We start from the raw sequence: 24130 nt of genomic DNA, 5'->3' as shown, positions 1-24130 counted from the left end.
GTCTGTCTTTAAGTGCTGGAGAATATAATTGTTCTGAGATCTATTTTGTATTGCAGTAAGAAAAAAATCTTGTTAAAAAATATTTATGTCTATTTTGTGAACTGTGGATGTACCTGCAGCAAGGTAGTCACTAGCAAGAGCAAAGATTTTACACCTGAAGTAAGAACAGAGAGTCATAGGCTTAGAAGTCTGCTTCAGCCAGTTGCCATGCTATGTGACAGGATCCAAGGTATTTGGGTTTCAAGTAAAATTTATATCACTTGCATTCTTCCCTGGTTTTAGATGATTCATTAAAATCTTTTTCTCCATGCATTGTTGTACACGTTAGCAAATATGTCTTCCTGTAACTGTACTGACAGTCCCTGCTTAATCTCCCTTAATTCAGTAATTTGCCATTAGTTTCAGGTTCCCTATTCTGGCATCACTATGTCAGCAAAGAGAGCTCAGTTTTAATATGGGCTCTCTTAGGGTATTGCCTGTAGGAGTAAGCCTTGAAAACTGGGAGTTGAATAAAGTGATAATCTATTTGTTGCTTGCATGAGATGTTACAATAGCTTTGTATTAAAAAGGTCATAACCATGAAAATTGTAAAGAACTTTTTGTTCTAGTTTGTCTTCAAGTCTGTCAGTGAATTGTAATGAATAAATTAAGGTGAGCCACTAAAAGCATTGTAAAGTAAATTAGATAATTTATATTTTATATATATATATCTTAGAAATTTGTGCTTAAAATGTTAAGCTTGTTTACCTCTGAAAAGCAGGCAAGCATTTTTTTTTCCCTCAGACAGAAATTGAAAAGTAAGACAGGTGCTTCAAATACCTTGGCAATGGTGATGCTCTAAATTCTGCCAGTTAGGAAATGGTTACCTGCTATTTGCTTTTCTTTTACCTTTGGCAGTGATGCTGCAAACATATAAATAAAGGCTCAGAGTTTATGAATAATGCAACTCAAGTCAAAGCATGGATGCAGAATTTTGAAAGGTTAGGACATTAATGTAATTGTCTGTCTTAATTATGTTAAGTCAAACAGGTTTTTTTCCTTTATTCAGGATGAAATTGATGCAGCAGTGAGAATGCTATTATCATTAAAACTGTCATACAAAACAACAACAGGACAAGATTATCAGGCAGGCTTGCCTCCAAGAGATCTTATATCAATAAACAATGGTACAACTAAAGAAGAGGATGAGGATTTTGTGGACCCCTGGACTGTGCAGACATCAAATGCTAAAGGCGTGGATTATGACAAACTCATAGGTATAACTCTTTCTTCACTGCTACTAAGGAATTTGTGTAAAGTGATCCTAATGACTACAAAAACAGCAAGAAATCATAACAAATCCTCATTAAAACCATCATAGGTAACACTTAATTTACATCTAATCTTAGCATTCACATGTCTAAAGAACCTGCTGTAGGTGCTGAAAATGTCCCAGGCAGGGATTTGCTATGGAAGACTTAAATATTTTCAAAGAACTTTTCAGTTAAAAATAAAAGTTTTACTCGCAGTTTGTTTTTCGGCACAAGGACTGTTATTAGAAGTTATGTTAATGAAGGCACTGTGACTGAGTATCTGCATCTTTAGCGACTGTGATGCAGAACAGCTAGAGCCTAGAGCATTCTGGCCAGGCTGTAGGATTCTTCCTACCGTCTCTCCATATCTGCCTTGACTTCCAAATCAGGTAGGGCAGGGATGATCCAAAACTAATGCAAAAATCTGTAAGTGTAATGACTTCTTCAGAAGACACATTATCAAGCAGCCAAGTGCTGGCTGGGATGAAGAAGATACAACTCACTCAAAAAACATGCATGTAATGGAAAACATTTTAGATAGGGGTGTTACAACACCTGCAAAGTTTTTTAATTTAGGAAACAGGGGTTTAGTTAATTTCTTTATTTGTTTTACAGTCCACTATTTTAATATCTTGTCTGAGTCTAGCATAGCAACAGGTGAGAGAACTATTCATTAATTTTTACTATCTTTGGGTTTGGTTTTTTTTTTTCATTATCGTCAATCTTCAATTCCTATTTAGTACCTCAGTTGTACATTGCTGGTGTCTGCTTAGTAGCTTTTTTCTCACAATAGAGCATATACCCTTGTGTGGCAGTAACCATATATTTGCTTTGGGGACCTCAGTTGCTAGTGTCAGCATTCTTTTAACTCTGTGTGATGTTATGGTAAGATCATGTCAAACGTATGTGCATATTGGCTTAGTCCGCAGAAGGTAACAGGAGAAAGAAACAGTTGGAAAGGGAGAAGTATGCCAAGAAAAATATATCTTGGTGGGGGAGAAGGAAAAAAGATAATTGTTAGAATCTAAAAGTGGACAAGATCTCTCATCTTGTTACTTGTGTAGGAGGTATGGAGAAGGTAGGTTTTTATATTTTCTTGGCGGGGGTTCTAAGTCTTGCAGAAAAGTGGTAAGAGTAGAATACTTGTGTTAGCACAATCTCAAGGTCTTTCTGAGAATGTCTAGCATGACTTCACTGTAAATCAATTCTCTAAAGCCGTGTTAAAGCCTGACAGCAATGCCCTTTTTTCCAGTTACTGTTTGTGTATGTATGACCTTTTGATCTACCCTAGAGTGGTGGGTTAGCCTAAAGGATTTTTACTTACACTACTAGCAGATTCGGGAATTTGGTGGATGAGTCATTTTGCTTGTTCTAAGTGATGTGTTGGCAATTTTTCAGAGAAGAATGCTAGCCTAGCCACTTCAGGAAGTGAAACAGTTACTGCTTGTTATTGATAAACTTCCTCCTCTTCCTCCCTCTTAAAAATAATAACAAAAAGTATTGTCCAAGAACTTGCCATCTGATAGCTCTTACCATAAAGGAAATTTTTGTGCCACTTGTAATCTCTTTATTTACTAGTGGTACCAGAGAAAGTTGCCAGTGTGCTTGTGTTTACTCAGAAGAAATGAAAGTGCTAAAAGCACTATGTAATCTAAAGGGATGTTCTTCTCAAATGGTTGTTCTAGACATGCACTTTAAGTGTATGGTTGCACAACAAAACAGCCTAAAGATATTCTGGGAAGAAAGGTTCTGTTAGCTATGTACTAGACATGAACATTCCTAGAAAATTTTTGTTTGTTTGTTTGAGCATGAGCAAAGAGCAGAGGGATGAGTGAGATAGAGCTTTGTATGCTAACCGTGCTGATAATTCAGTGAGCTGAATATTGCAAATGATACAAAATGGTTGAAGTTGGCGGGAATTTTTGCAGATCATCTAGTCAACTCCTGTCCTCAAAGCAGAGTCAACTAGACCAGGTTGCTCAGGACCTTGTCCAGTAGGATTTTTATTATCTCCATGGATGGAGACCCCATGACTTTCCTGGGCAACCTGTTCCAATATTTGACCATATGCACAATATGAAGGTTTTTCATATGTTTAAGTGGAATTTCCTTTATTTCAGATTGTGCCCATTGCTTCTTGTCCTTTCACTGGGCATCACTGAGAAAAGTCTGATGCTGTCTTCTTTACTCCCCCCCACCTGCCCTAAGCACATATTTATACACATGGATAAGATCCCTCCTGAGCCTTCTCTTCCCCAGGCTCAGCAATCCCAGCTCTCAACTCTCCTCGTATGACAGATGCTCTAAGCCCTTCATCTTCATGGCGCTTTGTTGGATTCACTTTAGTATGTCTATGTCCTTCCTGTGCTGGAGCCCAGAACTGGACCCAATGCTCCAGATGTGTGTCATCAGTGCTGAGTAGAGGGGAAGGATCACCTCCCTTGACATTCTGGCAGCACTGTTCCTAACGCACCCCATGAGGCCTTTGACCTCCCAATGCCATAGAAGCACATTGCTGGCTTATGTTCAATTCCTTGTCTACCAGGACCCTAGGACCCCAAGGTCCTTCTCTGCCAAGCAGCTGTCCAGCAAGTCGGCCCCCGCCTGTACCAGTGTACGGAGTTATTCCTCCCCAGATTCAGGACTTTGCATTCCCTTTTGTTGAACTTCATGAGAGTCTTCTCACCCCATTTCTCCAGCCTGCTGAGGTCCCTCTGAATGGCAACACAACCATCTGTTTTATCAGCTACCCCTCCCAGTATTGTTTCATCTTAGAACTTGCTGAGGGTGGCCTCTGTCCCATCATCCACATCATTAATGAAGGTGTTAAACAGTATTGGCCCCAGTGTCAACCTCCTGGGGTACACAAATAATGTGGGGCTCCAGCTGGACTTTGTGCTGCTGCTCACAACCCTTTGAGCTTGGCAGTTCAGCCAGTTTTCAGTTCACCTTACTGTCCACTTATCTAGTCCAGACTTCATCAGTTATCTATGAGAATGAGATGGGAGACGGTGTCAAAAGCCTTACTAAAGTTGAGAAAAAGAATATCCACTGTTCTTGCCTCATCTACTAGGCTAGTCATATCATCATAGAAGGCTATTAAGTTGGTCTGGCATGATTTCCTATTCATAAATCCATCCTGACTACTCCCAGTCACCTTCATGTCTTTAATAATGTTTGGGAATGGTTTCCAGGATTATTTGCTCCATCACATGCCCAGAGATTGAGGTGAGGCTGGCCAGCCTGTAGTTCCACAGTTCCTCCTTCTTGCCTTTCTTCAAGGTAGGAGTGTCACTGGCTTTCTTCCAGCCCCGAGGAACTTCTCCCAGTTGCCATGACTGTTCACGGATCATTGAAACTGGCCTGGTCAGTCAAGTTACTGTATAACTAATAGTAGGTTATTAGTTTTTGGTATGCAATGCAACATGGCAATGGCAAAGAGGAAAAGTACACAACAAATTTTCAGCAAGTGCAGATATGCTTTTGCAAATGGCAGCTCTCAGGACTTCTTATGTACAGCAAGTTGAAAGCTGTTTTGGTAAAAGCTAGAACGCTAGAGATCAAAAGCACGGTAGGAATTTTTTAAAAGCTTGTTAAGGAGTGGAGAGTGTGTCCTTGTCAGAAGCTGTTTAGGAAGGCAGATTCTTTGTGGACAGAGAGTCTAAAATGTTTTGAATGTCCTCATAAGAAGAATAAGAGGAAATAGGTACAGAAAAATTTATCCAATTTTTTTAACAGGAAAGACGAAGATGGGCAAAGAAAAGGGAGCTGTGCAGTCTTGTTTAATAAAGATATTTAGGCATTTCCGATGAAGTGTTCTATGTATCAGAGAGCTTTTAATCACTTGCTGTGACAGTATACAAATCTTTCTAGGGTGGCTAGCCCCAATTAATCTGGGGCATTCTCACGTTTTCTGTTTCTGTAAGATTAGCCTCTTACCAGTTACTGTTGTTCTGCTGAATCAAACATTTTCATGTTCATTTGGTCTCTTTTTAGCATTCATCCAGATTATAATTACTTTGCCATTTTGTAAGGCATTTTATTTGCTAGGAAGAAATTCATTCAGTAATTAAGGTTTGCTTGGGACAAGCAGATGAGAGAACGCTTGGAAAACATATGGATTAAAGTGGTGGTTGCTGAATCATGTACCAGCATTTGTCTTTTTTAGTGACATTTATTTTAATAGGTCAGTGGGTGGGCCCAGTGCTTCCCTTGTATGATGTATTGCTTGATTCACCTGGAGTGAACGAACAGTTGTAAGCAGGAACTCGTTTCCCATTGGATAATGGTGTAGACACCAAGCTGAGTGCTGCAGTTGACATGCCTGAGGCGTGGGATACCATTCAGATGGACCTGGACAAGCTCAAGAAATGGGCTCATGTGAACCTCATGAGGTTCAACAAGGCCAAGTGCAAGGTCCTGCACCTGGGTCAGGACAACCCCTGGAATCAATACTGGCTGGGGGATGAAGGGATTGAGAGCAGCCCTGCGGAGGACTTGGGGGTGCTGGTGCATGAAAAGCTGGACATGAGCCGGCAATGTGCACTCACAGCCCACAAAGCCAACCGTATCCTGGGCTGCATCAAAAGAAGCGTGGCCAGCAGGTCGAGGGAGGTGACTCTGCCCCTCTGCTCTGCTCTGGTGAGACCCCACCTGGAGTGCTGCGTGCAGCTCTGGAGTCCTCAGCACAGGAAAGACATGGACCTGCTGGAGCAGGTCCAGAGGAGGGACACAAAAATGATCAGAGGCATGGAACACCTCTTCTATGAAGAAAGGCTGAGAGAGTTGGGGTTGTTCAGCCTGGAGAAGAGAAGGCTCCAGGGACACCTTATTGCGGCCTTCCAGTACTTAAAGGGAGCTTATAAGAAAGATGGGGACAGACTTTTTAGCAGGGTCTGTTGTGATAGGACAAGGGGTAATGGTTTTAAACTAAACGAGGGTAGATTTAGACTAGATATAAGGAAGAATTTTTTATGATGAGAATGGTGAAACACTGGCACAGGTTGCCCAGAGAGGTGGTAGATGCCCCATCCCTGGAAACATTCAAGGTCAGGTTGGACGGGGTCTGAGCAACCTGATCTAGTTGAAGATGTCCCTGCTTGTTGCAGGGGGGGTTGGACTAGATGACCTTTAAAGGTCCCTTCCAACCCAAACCATTCTATGATAATATGCCTAGTTTTCCCTCCCATTTAGTAATTAATTTCTACTAACTTCAAGTTTAATGACTGTATACAAAGCCTTGTAGTAATGCTGTGCATACTGGTAATTCTAGAACAAAATGAAATGGGCATACAGGGTCTGGAACAGCAGAAATGCTTACCTCCAAGTTGATGCTCAAATTTGGTACATGACCACTCTTCGTTCCTGTCAAGATTAAGTCTTTATTTCAGTGGGGGTTCCTGATTTTTGTTTGTGAGAGGCTGTTTAGTGAATAGTTCATATAACAAAGTGAAAAAACAGTTCACATAACGAACTTAAACACGGTGATATGTTCCTGTGGAATAATTATTTCTTGTAACAGCTAGGAAGAGCCAAAGTGCTTCTCCCATGTGGACATGTGTCTTATAACCATGGAATTTGCCAGTGTAGTCTCTCTTTAATAAGACAGTTGGAATAGATGGATCTAGATATTTTGTACATATAAAACGTATCTTTACATCCAGAATCTCTGTTTTGTTCTCTTGAATACTTTGACATTTCCAATAATTAATAGTGCAAGTTGTTCTAATGTTGAATGGAGCAGAATAGTAGCAAAGAGTAGATTCTTGTCTGGATTTTTTCAATCAAGTCCAAATTATGGAGCATTGACCTGCTTATTAGGGTCCAAGAATTGGGACTGGAGTATAGGAAGCTTTACTGAAGAAATAAGACTTCCCCAGTCCAGTTTTTGGGGGAATAGGGAAAAACACTGCTATTTCACTCTGTCAAAACCTTTTTTTGAATGAAATGACTACATCTGAAAATGTTGTTGTTTAATAAGCTGATTTCCTAAACCGCCAAGTAGTAAGTCTTACTTGATTGCCATGAAGAGTATTATGCATTACCTTTTCAAGCCTCTTGAGGGGAGCAGTGTCTGTAATCATATCCATATAAAGGAGGAATTAAGTTTGCATAAGAGTATTGGGGTTGGAAAGTAAAAAAAAAACGTGATATGGGGGCAGAAATTTAGACATCAAGAGAGGAACATTCAGAGCCTCACAGCCTTTTTTATCCTAGGCTTACAGAGGCCAAGTTATTGACCTAAATATGTTTCTTTGGAATGTTTTTTGTTCTGAATATCAATATTTCTGCTATAAGGAGACTGCAGTTATAATCAGTCTTGGATGGACCAATACTACATGTTAGACTTGGCCTCCTAGCATAGAGTTAGTACTGGAGATGACTGCTGGGACTTCAGGCAAGAATCAGGAAAATCTAGCCATTTTACCTGAGACTTGAAGAAGGAGATGTCCTTTTTGATCTAGGCCACATTGGTATGTTCTTGGTAATCCAAAATCTGGTTCTAGCTATGCTATGCTTTTTTTTTTTTTTTTTTTTTTTTTTTTTTACATTTTATTATTGTAGTTCGGTTTGGCAGCAGTAAAATTGACACAGATCTGATCAATCGAATAGAAAGAGCTACTGGGCAAAAACCTCACCGCCTTCTACGTAGAGGAATCTTTTTTTCTCACAGGTGAGTTTTTCTTGGTTTAAAATTCAAAAAGGTCCTATTAAGTAGACTTTCTGTGAACATTATTGGGAGAAACCTATGACTAGCAAAAGACCATGTTCTCCTATAACAAGGTAAACCAACTGTGTCATTTGAAATTAGCAACTACTGCAGATTTCCCCTGGCAAGATTTGAAACCCTTGGTTGCATCAGTTTCTGATATGTCCCCACTAATCCCAAATTGAAGAAATGTGCACAGAATCTTTGCTTTGTACAGGTTGCATTTTGACTCTCTGTTAGCAGCCAGACAAAGGTATTGGCCTAGCAAAGAACTCCAGGGCTTATATGGTGTCACTGCTGATTACAACAAGGGTTCACATGGCCTGTGGACCTATGCATCCATATTACATAAAAAAGGCTCAGGGAATAATCTTAAGCGCCAGCCTGCCAGTCTACATTGTTTAATTGTTAGCATGCATGGGTGTTTGGCCTATGGCAGCTAGCACGTTTCAAATGAGTGCCTGAGCATGATTCAGGGCATAACCTCCACCAGAGAGCATTCCAAGCTGGTTGTTTGAACCTATTTAGGAAATGATTCCCAGCTCTGTTTCACTAGGTCTTAGAAATTATTATCCAATTAAGTAATTTTAAAAGTTGCACTTTTTTAAAATTTTAATTATTTTTCTTTGAGGTTTTTGTTTTCATGGAGGCTGAAGGAGACAATACTTTTCTTAAATTAAAAAAATGAACAAACAAAACATTTTCATTTCTAGGACACTTAACATACTATATTTTATTTATAAATACATTTGGCTTTAAAAGCACTCAGATTTTGAATAGAAGCTTTTTGCTGTGGATGCTTCTTCCTAAAGAGTTGCATCATGTTTTCTCTGTTTTTTCTTTAGAGATATGGACCAAATCCTCGATGCTTATGAAAATAAGAAGTCCTTTTACCTTTATACAGGCAGAGGGCCGTCCTCTCAGGCAATGCATGTTGGTCATCTTATCCCATTTATATTCACAAAGTAAGTTATTTCTACCATTTGTATTAAAACATTTTTTTCTAAGGAAGTGTTGAACATGGTTTATGGAAGTGCCAAAATGATACATTGCAAGGAGTTGTGTTTAAGTGAGGTGAATATTAATGAATCTAAACAATGCAATCTTACCTTTTCACTAAAATTATCATAATCCCTGCATCACCATAAAGCCCTCTTCCTTGCACCCTTAGCCCTGTGGCACTCCTTAAAATTTTTGTTGTTCTTAAAAATGAGTTTGTGATGAGACTCAGTAACGTTACTCCATAATGCAGTGCCTGTGGCAGCAGGACGCAGAGACATTGGACTCAAATTGTTAAAAGTCTCTTTGAATTCTGTTTCCATTGCAAATGGTGACTGATATCATATATACAGGAAACAATAAGTGTGAGTCTTTTTTCCACGTAAATTGTCATTATAATCTGTATAAAATGCTTATTATGTTCACACACATAAACATAACTGCATATGCATACAAAGAAAAGAGAAGCAGACCTCTTTATATACTTTTGTTTAAATGTATAAAAATATTTTAACTGCATGACTTACATCTTCATTTTAACTTACTTAGCAGTAAAATCTTTCTGCTTTTATTAGGTGGCTGCAAGAAGTATTTGATGTTCCCTTAGTTATACAGTTAACCGATGATGAGAAATACCTTTGGAAGGACCTGACAACTGAGAAGGCATATGAGTATGCTAAAGAAAATGCAAAAGACATCATTGCATGTGGTTTTGACATCAATAAAACCTTTATATTTTCTGATTTAGACTACTTGGGGTAAGTATAAATTTCTTTAGGGCATTGTAATGAAAAAATGTGTCTGTATTTTCTCTCCAACTTCGACAGCCAGCAATGTTTTAATAAATGTATCTAAATTTGAAAGCTTCAAGACAAGCTTTACAACACTTAAAATAGAAACATATTAATTTTTCTGCTAACATTTTATATATATTCTATTGTCATTCTCCTGTATAACATATGAAAAAATACTTGTGTGTGCAATGCTTGAAGTTATATTATGAAAAATATATTAAACCAGCTAAATTTTAAAAATACCTAAACCACCAAGAAACCTCCAGATTTATTTGTTTAAGATAGTATCAAAATCTTTGAGATGTGTTTGCACTTTATCTGTGCTAACAAAAGGCATTTCAGCAACTTGTTGTGGTCAATTAATTTAATAATGCAACATGAAAGATTATTATTTGAACTTTGAATAAAGTTTAAAGAAGATTAAAGAAAAAGAAACTGCTGCTGGAACTGCCTTCTCAGAAGGAAGAATTTTTATGGCAGAGTTCAGGACTGAAGCTGTCGGCTTTTTTCTTCCATGTGGGGTGATGAGATTCCTTAAAGACTTGGATGAGAGAATATATGTTTTAGAGACAAACTGTATAATGTACAGCCCCCAGAATGTGGAGTCTACAAAGCAGTTTTTCCTTTCACTCTCCTGACTTTCTTGCCTTAGAAAAGTTGTGTTAACACAGATCTGCCCTGTGGCTGAATGAGGGCAGGTCAGAACTGCGCTTTCTTTTGCTTCAGCTCCTCAGCAGAAATAAAAAAGGAAGAAATTGCTAATCTATTTTTGATTTGGAAATGTTGCTGCTGTATTTGGTGACAGAGAAAGTCCAACCAGGGAACTGAGCTGTAGAAAATGAGAATTTGGAGGATTTGAGCTACTATTCCTTTGGTGAACTGCAGTGTCCTGTATGGGATACACACTGGGGATACCAAGCAGCAGAGAAGACATGATCTATTCAGGTTGCCTGAGTTCACAGGGAGGCGTCAGGATAAGTAAACTTCAGGCTCCATGAGACATTTTGGCACCATTTCCAAATCAAAATATTTCTGGGTTTAGACAGTTAATGACAAATGACAAAAAAATTTTACAGTAAATGTTGGGAGGAGGGAAGAATAAATTAAACTTTCAAGGCATAAAATTATTGTTTGTAAATAATTCTCTAATTATCATCTCAATGGGCCACAAAAAGTCCAAAACGGTGAGATTTAATCCTGCAGGTTTTTTGACAGTCTCAGCTTTTGGAGTGAAAGTTTCTACCTACAGTTTTCTGCTCTTACTTCTTGTTTTATTTTTCCACTTTCTTTCTCACAGGACAAGTACCGGATTCTACAAAAACATCGTCAGAGTTCAGAAGCATGTTACATTTAACCAAGTGAAAGGAATCTTTGGCTTTACAGACAGTGATTGCATTGGTAGGAAGTAATATGAGCTACTAGAAGCAATGCTTGCTTTCACTCTCTATGGCACTATTTAAGTAATAATTTAAAGAGATTAGTATCTGCCACTCATGAAACGATAGAAAAAGCAAGAAGATCCATGTTTCTAGGCTGATTCTAAAATTGTGGTTCCTTCAGTACAGAAAACACTGTACAGTGAAATTTCTAGCACGATATCTACCTATTTGGCCTTAGTAACAGCAAAGTACAAAACACCAACGTTGAAGTGCCCAGCATAGAGAACTATTCCTTTTTTTTTCTTTTTTCTTTTTTTTTAAGCTATAGTCAATTACACCTCCTAGAAATTTCTATACCAAATTTATATAGAAGCTTTTTGCTTCAGAAAAAGTTACATTAATACAAACACACACACATACACATATATGAAAAAAGTTAAGGAGCGCTCAAAAGCCTAATTATCAAGGTGTTGGGTAACTCTACCTTCCATTTACTTCAGTGTGATTGCAGGTTTCTGTCACATTGGCCAAAAAAAGATTCTGTGTCAAAAATGGCATTAAAACCTTGGTGTTCCGGAGCACTAACATAATTATTTGACCAGTAATTGGGCCAGTGACAGCTTTTCAGCCTTCAGTGTAGCCAAGGAACAGATTCCTACTTCTGTCTTAACAGTGCTCTAATAAAAGTTGGTGTTATGATAATTACTTCATTACTGCTTGGAAAAATCTGCTACTTGCTTTCTGTTCTGAGAGGATTTTGATCAGGGAAGCAGGTTGGTCGCTCTGTGATTAAGCACTGTATAAAAAAGAAAGCTAGACACATCTGAGATGCTTCACGAGTACAGCATGCATATAGCAATGATTCTAAGATCTTAGAGGGGAACTTGCCTGATAGCTCTATACTCATTCCCTCACAAAGAGAAAAAAATGAGCAGCTCAGAGTGATGATATAATCAATTGCATTTCTGAGAAGGGTAGATAGTTCAATGATGAAGGGAGTATGCGCTGATGAACCTTTTCTGGAACCTTTGTGATCACAGCCTGCCTTTTTTCATTAGTTTCTATGTTAGTTGGGGGTTTGTTGACATCATAGAAGGTAAAGATGAAAAAGTTTCCTCAGATAAGGCAACACTGCTTGTTAAAGATAGATGCTGGTCTTCAACTGAGTATCTGAATGATTCACTTGTGCATTTTACATATTTCAAAAAGTTCTATTTATCATTGCTTATATTGGCTTCTCAGCTTTTCCAAACATGTTTTTTTCTAGGAAAGATCAGCTTTCCTGCAATTCAAGCTGCTCCATCCTTCAGTTCATCATTTCCACAGATCTTCAATGGCAAGGAGAACATTCAGTGTCTTATCCCATGTGCTATTGATCAGGTAAGAAAATCACATTGTTTAATTTGGTTTTCATGGATTTGGTTTTGTAATGTACCATTCAAGCTTCGTGGTTGTATATTGAAACATCTGTAAAACATTCCTGCAAGCACCTTTCTGGGGCAGAAGCTGGAAGAGAGAAAGGGATTTTGTGCTGTGTCCTGACAAAGATGAAGGCTTAACCCAACAATCATGTATTCATGCGTTACTCATTCTTGCCAGTTTTGGATCTGTCTTGATCTCAACCCAGTTCACAGTGAGCTGACATCTATGAAAGCAAAGACAGTAAAATCTATGCAAAATTATACTGACATGGGGGTAGGAAGAAACTTTTGGCCATCTCCATGGTAACTAGGTCAAGATGTAATGAGCTTAACTTGCAGCACAAGAGATTTATGTTGAACCATAGGGAAAAAACCTTCTATCAGTAAGAATAAAGAAGCATTGAAATAGTTTGCCAGAAATGTTGCAGAACCTTAACAATTCAGATCTATAGAGAGGATGGAAGAACATCAGCTACAAATGACAGTGGTAGCGTCATTACTTTGAGTAAGTATTGTTTCTAGGAATCAAATCCTGTACTGTCTGAATCTTTGGCTGTTTTAGTCACAGGGACAGTCACTGGAGGATGATGTACTTACATTCATCAGCCACAATATTATGTAGTAATATTATTGCAGTTGGTTTAAGTCAAATCATCGGCACAGCACTGCCAGCTTGATCACAGTTTTAATTCAAATTCTGTGCTGGTGGTTAAATGCTTTGGGAGGAAGCTTGCATCTTAGTCTGCATCCATCTCCAGGTGTACTAAGCATAGTTTTCACAATTATTTGAATACATGCAAATCTTTGTAAATATGCCTATTAATTGAGGGAATTGGAGTGTACAGCAAAACTATGGAAATGAAAAAAAGGAATTTTCTTTGTTCTTCTGGATGAACTGGATTGGAAGTAGGTTCTAGAATGTTTTGTGGGGTTTGGGGTTTTTTTGAGACCACCTGTTAAGGGATGAACGAGTCAGCATTAATCAGCTTTTAAATCATATTTTTCAACTTATTCTTTGCTTTTATTGATGGTTGTTCTAGGATCCTTATTTTAGAATGACCCGAGATGTAGCACCTAGAATTGGACAGCCTAAACCGGCCTTAATGCACTCAGTCTTCTTCCCAGCTTTGCAAGGAGCACAGACAAAAATGAGTGCTAGTGACCCAAACTCCTCCATCTTCCTCACTGATACACCCAAACAAATAAAGACAAAGGTAAGGACCTGCAAAACTTGAGAGCGCAGAACTTTATAACAAAGAGGAGTGGTGGTCCTCACGGTTACAATGGCAATTTTTTAATGCTTGCTTTGAACATATCTGCATCTCTTTTCCCATACGCTTCATTGCAAAGCATCTTCAGGAATTGACCAAGTTATGCAAATTTACCTAGACTGTCAAATATAATCTTTTGCCTTGCCAACAAGTCTAACAGTACAAATACTAGTTAGAATAATGTACAAAATGTCATATTTGTTTATCTGATATCTGCAGAGCAGTGGTGCAAGAATAAGAGCTGTGGAGGCTCATACTCTAAAAATAAATATTATGTTGCCATAGTTTTGAAATCTGACAGTTCATGATGTAAACCAAATAAACAGCTCTTTCTCTTGCCTGCCTCTCCTTGCTGGGAGCACCAAGTATTGCACAATGACAGTTACAACACAGGTCAGACTTTTCCTGCTGCTTGGGGATCTGCTGCTGCCATACACTCCTCCCTCCAAATCACAATTAAACCTTATGTTGAATTTCACCTAAGTTTTAGAAGGGTCTTTTTCTCCTATCTGAGTATATTCCTAGTGCCCCTTCTAGCTCAGAGAAGAATCCCTCTTATCCAGTGTGAGATGATTTAGTTTAGCAAAAGTTCACTTGTGTTGTGGTATTTTAAAAAAATAAATAAAAATCAGTCTTTGGAAAAAGATTTATAGGTATGATAACCAGACATGAAATAACTATCCATCAAAACAAGAAAAAAAGATGTATATGTTGTTTCTGCTGGGTGGGCTTGGATTAATTCTCTAATGGTTAACAAACCCATGTATAGGTCAGGTTCTTCTGCAGTAATCTCATAATGATTCATTATCTTCTGTAGAAACTGATTAAACAGTACTGTTTTGAAGAATTGGAATTCTTCATGTGTTTGGATTATAATAATTCCAGTTTATATGCACAGTTACACAGTTGCTTTTTAAAAAAAGCCCATAATTTCAGAATAGAGGATACATGGTTAGTGGTAATGTTGGTAATATTCTTCCATTTTTTCCTGGCAAGTAGTTAGTAACCTGCAAAGAAACCCAAGATGCCTTATGTGCAGTTAGTAAGTCCTATTTCTGCTATCCTTAAACTAGTTGGAAAAATAACAAAATAATTCTAGCTACTTGGAATATAAAAGCTATAAAGAGAAAATTCTGAACATAATGTAAAGTACTGAGTAATGGAGGGCAAACTGATATTTATTTCAGCTTCTGAAGCCCATCAGAAAGAAGTCTTTATGGAACTAGAACTTGAGTGAAAGACCAAATATTGTTATGGCCAATAAATAAAAAATTAGAGTAGGAAAGGTGACTTCTGGTGATGGATGGATGTTAAAAAGAGAGTGCCACTGCTGCACAAAAAAAAAATTACCGCTTACAGCATTTTTCAGATTGCTAGTACGTTGCTAAGTAATGAGGTTCAAAACTTACAGGTAATAGAAGATGAAAAAATACTAGATATTGGGAAAGGCTGAGAAGCTTCTGGGAAATCTAAGGAGGTAAATGGCAACATTATAATAAACTAGTCTTATTTCACCTATCAGCACCAAATTACAGCTCAATTATTTGCTTGTTTTCCTAGAAACTGTTATTTAGATTCTAATTCAGGGAAAATATCAGTGCATCACTATAGATAAATCATTGAAACCCTCAGTCAATGAACAGGTGCCAGAATATGTAAAAAGTGAACTTGAGATTAATATAGGCAACATTTTGTGTAAAACAGTAATGTGTTTTCACCTGGCATGTTGTATTTAATCCCTCTCTTAGTAAGAAGGCAGACTGTAGAGAGGAGGGACATAGAAAAAATTTCATACAAAGACTTTCAAAATCTAGTAAGGAGACAGGTTAGGAGAAGTGCAAAACAATATGTAAAAACTTAGCTGCCTCAGTATCTGTAAAACTATTCAGGCTGTCCTACAATATAAGAATAGATGTAATGTGACAGATGGCAGTTTATTTTCTTTAGATATTTATCAGTGCATCATTTTTGTATGTAATTCGTTGCCACAAGACATCATCTGTAACATGGTGGTTAGAAAGATTCAAAAAAGCAGTAGACAGTCATACAGATGATAAAAATGTTCAGAAATTGTAAATATGTAACAGTTCCTAGGTACCAGAACTGAAAAAAAAAAAATCTACTTCATATGCATGTGTGTCTCTTGGCTGGTTGATGATGATATCTGAAAAGATACAAGAGCGAAATGAAAGCTCAGCTTGTGGTTGAGAAATACTTTTTTCTTCCTGGTAATTTATTTTCTTTTCATTTGTAGGAAGATTAGCATCCTCTGAGAGTTCTACACGTGTATAAATTTTTTCAAATTGGCCAGTGGTTTCTGAATTTACTGGGAATGGGATTAGCAGATAGATCTATTCACCAGTGGAGTTCATCTCCCCATAGGAAGCTATGCTTAAGAAGAGAGGGGGAGAGTCAGCAAGTATTCCATTTTTAGACTGAACAACAGAGCATTTGTCTAATTTTAGCCATTCTAGCCAGGGGTTTGTAATCCTTACCTTTGCCTTCTCTTGTTTTCCTTTTCCCTGAGAAAACGAGGAGACTAGGTTCTCTCTAGGATTTCTTCAAAAATTCTCCATGCTTTCTTCATGCTGGGTGAAAAACTGGATGGATGGATGAGCCCAAAGGGTTGTAGTGAATGGAGTTAAATCCAGTTGGCAGCGGGTCACAAGTGGTGTTCCCCAGGGCTCAGTATTGGGGCCGGTTATGTTTAATACCTTTATCAATGGTCTGGACGAGGGGATCGAGTGCACCCTCACCAAGTTTGAAGATGACACCAAGTTGGGCAGGAGCACTGATCTGCTCGAGGGTAGGAAGGCTCTACAGAGGGACCTGGACAGGCTGGATCGGTGGGCTGAGGACAGCGGTATGAGGTTCAGCAAGGCCAAGTGCCGGGTCCTGCACTTGGGTCACAACAACCCCATGCAGCGCTACAGGCTTGCGGAAGAATGGCTGGAAAGCTGCCCAGCAGAAAAGGACCTGGGGGTGCTGGTCGACAGCCAGCTGAATACAAGCCAGCAGTGTGCCCAGGTGGCCAAGAAGGCCAACAGCATCCTGGCCTGTATCAGAAATAGCATGACCAGCAGGAGCAGTGAGGTGATTGTTCCCCTGTACTCGGCACTGGTGAGGCCGCACCTGGAGTCCTGTGTTCAGTTTTGGGCCCCTCACTACAGGAAAGACATTGAGCTGCTGGAGCGTGTCCAGAGAAGGGCAACCAAGCTGGTGAGGGGCCTTGAGCACAAGTCTTATGAGGAGCGGCTGAGGGAGCTGGGGCTGTTTAGTCTGGAGAAGAGGAGGCTGAGGAGAGACCTTATCGCTCTCTACAACTGCGTGAAAGGGGGTTCTAGTGAGGGGGGTGTTGGTCTCTTCTGTCAGGTGGCTGGAGACAGGACGAGAGGAAATGGCCTCAAGTTGCGGCAAGGGAGGTTTAGGTTGGATATTAGGAAAAATTTCTTTACTGAAAGGGTTGTCAGACATTGGAACAGGCTGCCCAGGGAAGTCGTTGAGTCACCATCCCTGGAGGTATTCAAAAAGCGTGTGGACGGGGTTTAGTGGGCGTGGATGATGGTTGGACTCGATGATCTTGAAGGTCTTTTCCAACCTAAAAGATTCTATGATTCATCTCCTTCAAAATTAATTTCTTGTTGAAGTGAATATCTTATTTTTTCTTACATAAAGTACATTTCCTGTAAGCACAAATTCTATCCAACAGGCAACTGCTTCAGCAAAAGGGACATAAAACCTTTTTGACTGAATCTTGGGTGGATTACTTTTCATTTTTGCTTTATTTTTGGTCCGGTTATTCTGTCTGGGGTGTATGTTTATAGCCATTTTTCCCTGCTAGCTTCTGATGACCTCCTTTTGCCTCCCAGCTTCAGTCCTGAGGCTCTACATTAACTTGCCCCACTCACCCTTCAGCTAGTCCTTAGTATAGAATTTGGAGGATCTTGATACACCTCTGTTTACAATATAGTAATCCAGAATTTAGTAGAAATTATATCATAAAATCATTATGCTGTTTCAGATCAACAAGCATGCCTTCTCAGGAGGCAGAGATACTATTGAAGAACACAGGAAGTATGGAGGTAACTGTGATGTTGATGTATCTTTTATGTACCTGACTTTCTTCCTAGAAGATGATGACAGGCTTGAACAACTGAAGCAGGTAAGTAGCCAAGTTGAAGATAATAATATTCATTCCTTATTGTGAGAACAAAGCTGTAACTAAGTCCTCCAATGAACCTTCTCCAGGAAGGTAATTGTGGTGTTATTTTTGCACTCTCCATCCCTTGCAAGTTTCAATATTAAGACCTCTCTATTTGTTTGCAATATTCTTCTTTCTCCCAGGTCAATCTAGCTCTTCTTCTTCAAAAAAAAAAATCCCTATTATTTTCATAAGGATCTCCGACACCGAGTAGGACAGTATCTCCCCTACCCTTCAAATGAGGCCACCTTAGTGTTAATGTTGTTTTAACTGTGTAATACACTCTGCCTGTTCATAATGTGTAAGGTACCTAAATACTCTGCAAAATTACAAAGGCTCATGTCTAAAGCTTGCTGGTTTTTTGTGGTTTCTTATCACAAGAAATGTAATAGCTATGAGGAATTGATTCACTGATCACAAGCAAAAACTGCTTCATGTAAGTTGCATTTTCCTTAAACCTATCTGGCTGACTTCTGTCCCTGGGGCAGTAGCAAGACATTTCACTTCCTTCAGCTCTATGATCATTATCAATACTAAGCAGTATGCGTTCACTGGAAGGTTGATAGTACCCATGTCACATCGATTTATCAGCTTTCTCCTACTGGGAACAGCTGCAAGAACATCAAGAGCTGCAGTTTCTTCTCCAACCCTCTACTCTTTCCCACACAAGAGCAGAGTTCAATAGCTATTAATTCCCACACAAACTGTTGTAAATTCTTTACGGAAATCTGGAGCACATTTGACATATTGAGCAGTTTTCCATTAGTCTCCAACCACTGCAACAATACCAGCATAACTCTGCTACAGAGCTCAAATCCTAGACCACAGCCAGCAGCTTGGTGCAGTGCTGCCTCAGAACCAGATTAGAGAACATGAAGTCGCTGCTTATAGCGGCATTAGTGGAGCTGTTTCAGTTATGGTGCCAGAAGGAGAAACTTTTAGAAGTCGATACTCAAGAGAAGGCATTATCAGTGTTTTTATAATAAACAAACAGACAAACAAACAAAATTATCCCCCAAAAACCACCACTGAAATTACAACAATTCAGTTTATTCTTGTTAGTGTGTTTTGCTGTTGCTGAGTGAGCATCAGTAACAGTTGCACCTTGAATTGGTGTTATGAATGACTTGATGACAAGGGGAGGTAAGATTATCACATTTATTGCTATTTCAATCAGTAACAGTTGCACCTTGAATTGGTGTTATGAATGACTTGATGACAAGGGGAGGTAAGATTATCACGTTTATTGCTATTTCAAATCATAGTTGAATGGTCCCACCTATGGTTTCTAACCAGGGCTGAACCAGTCAGGTGTTAGCCTGTGCTTCTAGCTAAAGCATTTTCAGTATCAGAGCAATCGAACAGATTACCAACTGTGAATATGACTACTAGTGTGAACATAGATTCTGACTGTCCTTGCTATAAAAAGGATACTTTAATCACATCTAATCTCTTACACAAATGCAATGAGAGAAAGATATGAGAATTTGTACCTCTTACTGCAAAAAACAGCTTAGGGTGACTGTTTATTTGAACTGGGATTCTGGGGACAATAATATGAAGTTTCCTGCAAATAATTACAGGATTTCTTAGTTAAATTCTTGAGAATGTAGCTTATTCAGTCCATATAACTTGTCACATATGAAATTGCCCAGCTGCCTTAATCTTTTAAAAGGCAACAAGCAATTTTGCAAGTTACGTTTTCAGAGTGATACCACATGATGTTCTAAGGCATGTGCTTATTTTTAAGACATCCAAATCTGTATTTGCTAGGGCCAGGCTTTTATAGAAATATATGTCACTGAGTCTTTTTCCATATAGCACCGTTTTTAGCAATCAACATTTTCTTGACAGGCATACACAAGCGGGGAATTGCTCACGGGGGAGCTGAAGAAGGTTCTTATTGAAACATTGCAGCCCTTGATAGCAGCTCATCAAGAGAGACGGAAGCAGGTCACAGATGAAATGGTGAAGCAATTCATGACTCCACGGAAGCTAGCTTTTGAATTTTGAAGAAATGCCTATGTAACTTACTACTGGATAAACCAAAACTGAGTAATTGTTGTCTTCTGTTGTATGTCATCACTCCCTGGTTATATACAGCCTGCAATCGGTGCTTTATAAATACAGCTTTTAATGAGTTAATTCCAATGAACATCAGAGTACAGGAAAAGTTTAAAACAGGACTCGCATCTATTTAAAATCAGAATATGCAAGACAGAATTGCCCAATCTTGCAGAAAAGCATGTCTGTCAGCACAACACTATTTGGTTGTATTTCATGTTGAAAATATAAATAAAACTTCCATTATGATGATAAAGCCTAACTTGTAAATTGTTTTAGATATGTTGGTAAGAGGTCATATCTCAAAATAATAACTAGTAGCTCCATTTTCTTTTGTCCTGTGTACCTTGGTTTACTAGACTGCATACCCTTTTGGGCTACTGGGAACATGCTGCACACAAAAAGATAGTGAATGTTACAAAGTAGATTACACAGTGACTTAGGCCTGGGATCAATACAGAAAAAATGGAGATCTGTGACAAACACAGGAGAAAGAATATCAGGCTGGTTTTGCTACCGTCTTCCTCTTTGACCTGGGGCAAATCACAGAAAACTCACTGTACTTTTCTTTCTGCAGCTACTTAACTGGTCTGACTGTGTCTGGAGGGAGGAGGTTATCACAAGGTTATAAAGTTCCTTCATATGCTCAGGTGGAAGATAGTATAGAATGCAAATTTTAGTTTCTAGTTATAAAAAAATACCAAGTGTTAAATCATGCTGTGAAAATGAAGTTGCTGCTGGTCACAGGGATACTTGTAGTACTGTCTGTTCTGTTTTACTGCGCCAAGTCATTTAAACTAGGGGTACTTATTTTAAGATGTATTCCAGTGAGAAAATACACTTTGTTAAAATACCTCATGTAATATTTAATTATCTCCCTTTTTAAAAAGAACTTCAATGTCTTTGCTATGATTTATGGAAGAAAAATTCAAGTTATTAGCTAATTTGTTTTAATATGTACAGTGCTGAATCCAAACTGTTAGATCTGCCTTGTATTTATATAGAATAGAAAGTTACTAGCCCAGACATAGTCTTATCTAAATCAAATAAAAATACCTTTGATAACACAGGTGGGTATTGATGTGTGGTATTTGCAAATCATTTAAAAATATAAGGAAGGCACTTGAATGAGGTGTGAAAGATTTAAACTTTAACAGGTTCTGTACTGTGGGGCCTAGTGGACATATATCAATTGTAGCATTCTTTTTTAAAAAAGAAAAAAACCTAAAATTAAAAAACAAAAAAGCATACTTCTAATTTGACTGTAAACCTTTGAAGTCAGCTGATTACACTTGGGTTGAGGGAGAAGGTTCAAGGGTGAGACTCCTCACTGACTTCAGTCAACCTTGGATCAGCCTGTTACTAGATGAGAACGTTCTGGGCTATTTGTGCTGCCTGAAGCTGGTGCCGCTGCCTTCCCACTGGTAGTGGTTCTGTAGCAGCATACGTGTCCTCTCCAGCAATGGCCTTGCATTTCTGAGATGGAAATGCCAGTGTGCCAAGTTGTATAGGAAGAGCCCCTGTTAGTTTGTGTTTGTGCAAGGTACCAAGGAAAGACTGGAATGCAAGGCAAGTTTAGTCCTATTGCATGCGTTTCAAACTTGTACTGAAAATAGCAATGCTAAGCTTTTGTCTTTTTCTTTACAGTTTACGTGAGCTGGCATCACTAATCTAATGCCATTGACTTTAATGTATTAAAGTAAATGTTTACCAGCGACTGTCTCTCTATAACCCACAGACGTAGTATCTCAGTGCTAGCAAGTGTTTAACAATCAGTAGAAAAGCTTTTTTTTTTTTTTTTTAAGTGGTGGAGCAATTCTTAGGAAAAAAAAAGCTTCTTAAATCCAGTAGTAAAGAAACTAATTCTTGGTTACTTTAGATTTTAACGATGACCTTCCTGTTTTTGCAGTCTACTCTTTGTCATCTTTAAGCTATACATAAAAGATAAGACTTAAATTGACTTTTAAAGAGCTTTTACAAACTCATAATGCAAATTTCTTCTTTAAAATATTATATGCAGATTTGTCCTGCAAGATTTATTTCATTAAGGATTAATTTAGTTATTCAGGAAAGGGAAATATGCTGTAGGAGAAATAGTAGTGTGTTCTATTCTAACTAAGCATATGGATTAATTTAATAACACAATAATTAAAATCTGTTTTGAAAGTTCTAGAAAGGAAAGTGATAGCAAAATTATTTAGTATTTGTTTACTGAGCAAGCACCTTGTTCAAGTACTCTGATGAATTCTTACAAACATGTTTCTCAAATGACACCGTTTCTCAGAGGAGTCTTGGCAAATTCCTAAATCTGTTGTAATTACAATTCGTGTCCCAGAGGTATTTAAAAGTCAAGACAAGGCAGTCTTCAAAAGCATGCATGAAATGTCTAAGAATGTTATCAGGCAATGTTCATTACATTTTCCTCAATTTGCTCATATTTTGTTCATCTCACTGTAATAAAAATGTAGATAAAAGTCCGTATCAAACTTCTTTGATTTTACTCTTTCCTTTTTTTTTTTAATTTTTAAAAGGCTTAATTTACACTTACTCTATTTTTGATGTCTCTTCCTACCCTTTTAGGTGTTGATTTAGTCATCTGATGGATCTGGTCCTTGTTTTGATGTCCAGTGCCTTTCAAGTAGTGAAATAGGCTGCCTTATAACCCCCTCTATCCGGTCCTACCACGTGGACTTCAGATTGCTCCCAGAGAAAGCTAATAAGGGTCAGTTGTCCAAAGATTAACTGGTCACAAGCAAGACTGGATATTGCACTTCCCTGTGTACAGCAGCCAGCTCAGAAAGAGGGAAAGGTCGATGTGACCCATTTACAATAACGCTTCAGTAGGTTTGGCGTAAAGACTGGTACTTAAGTGGAAACATGATACTCCACAATGGCTGTTGTCTGAAAAGCACAGATTCTGAATAGCTTCACATGGCTCTTCCACAGTCACCAAGTGACTCTTGTCAAGTCACCATGAAATGGCATGCTGCAACCTAATTGGATATTCATAAACATTGTCAGAGAAAACCGGTATTATCAGCAATGTGAAAACATGAAGCAGAATGTGCCTTCCAAAGAAAATTTTCTTTTTTTCAAGGCCACCAACTTTGTTACTGAAAGAAGTCATCTGTACAACAAGCTGCAGTCCCTGTAGCAGCGTAAACCCAATATCAGTACAGCAAATGTGGTGTCTTCATTCTGTTAGCTAATTTATCAAATTAAATAGTTGGCCTTCAGCTAGCTGATTTATCAGATTAAGTAGTTCTGTGAGTAGCTGAAGGTCAAGGTAATACAAAGAAATCAGAAAATAAAGCAGTCATGTTCTAAAATCCTGAAGCCAAACACTCAGTTTGGTGTGTATGTAGTGAAGTACATGATATGTACGATGTGTCATGTCATTAAACAAAAATTGGTTCATATTTATGTGCCTGTGTTTACAGTACTTACATAGTCAATTCCTGTTCCTGTTGGTAGTTTGTATCAGTGCGAATTAGCTGTGAGTTCTTGCTCTAAGGCAGGTTGTCGTACGCTGTGTATATTTTTTTCCAGTAAAGGCCTGTGAACAGGATGGATTGCAAAGCAGTTACCTTCCTGAAATAAGCTGCCTGAAGATGCAACTTGGTCTCTTGTGTGGCATTTGTTCAGGCCACATGAGAACCTGCTTTTATATGGTGCTGAACACCCTGAGGCTTACAGTTTTCAGCCCCTCACACTGGCTTCCACAGTTGTCCCACTCATTTTTACAATTCATCTGTAATTCCTATTTCTTGAAACCAGCTGTATTTCAGTTACATCCACAGGAGGAGACATTTGTAGTCATCTGAACGCATGAGCCTATTAGGAATGCTGAGCTACTTTATTTTCAAACCTTGGGCTGACCGTGGATGGTATCAACACTGCCTAACAATAAATGGTTGGTTGTTTAGTCTGATTTGCGGGCAGTTTCTTACTGTCTCTGTTCAGAGGAGGTAATGTCTGAGAACAAGGTCAGCTGAGAATA

The 24130-nt window shown here is 38.5% G+C and overlaps 1 protein-coding gene across 3 annotated transcripts in view; it reads left to right on the top strand.

Moving 5' to 3' along the window:
- The window catches only part of WARS1 (tryptophanyl-tRNA synthetase 1), a 28325-nt gene extending 5709 nt beyond the window's left edge, over positions 1-22616 (top strand). For all 3 annotated transcript variants that reach the window (XM_052783162.1, XM_052783163.1, XM_052783164.1), the window contains 9 exons: positions 1049-1256; positions 7857-7965; positions 8847-8966; positions 9576-9758; positions 11092-11192; positions 12441-12553; positions 13635-13808; positions 17887-18027; positions 19921-22616. In XM_052783162.1, the coding sequence (XP_052639122.1) occupies positions 1049-1256; positions 7857-7965; positions 8847-8966; positions 9576-9758; positions 11092-11192; positions 12441-12553; positions 13635-13808; positions 17887-18027; positions 19921-20079 (1308 nt within the window). In that variant the 3' untranslated portion in view covers positions 20080-22616. The remainder of the gene's footprint in view (positions 1-1048; positions 1257-7856; positions 7966-8846; positions 8967-9575; positions 9759-11091; positions 11193-12440; positions 12554-13634; positions 13809-17886; positions 18028-19920) is intronic.
- The last annotated feature ends 1514 nt before the right edge of the window (positions 22617-24130 follow it).

Source organism: Harpia harpyja, chromosome 3 (genome assembly GCF_026419915.1).
Source record: "Harpia harpyja isolate bHarHar1 chromosome 3, bHarHar1 primary haplotype, whole genome shotgun sequence".
Taxonomy (NCBI): domain Eukaryota; kingdom Metazoa; phylum Chordata; class Aves; order Accipitriformes; family Accipitridae; genus Harpia; species Harpia harpyja.
The sequence above is the reverse complement of the archived record's forward strand: the minus strand, read 5'-3'. Positions and strand labels throughout refer to the sequence as shown.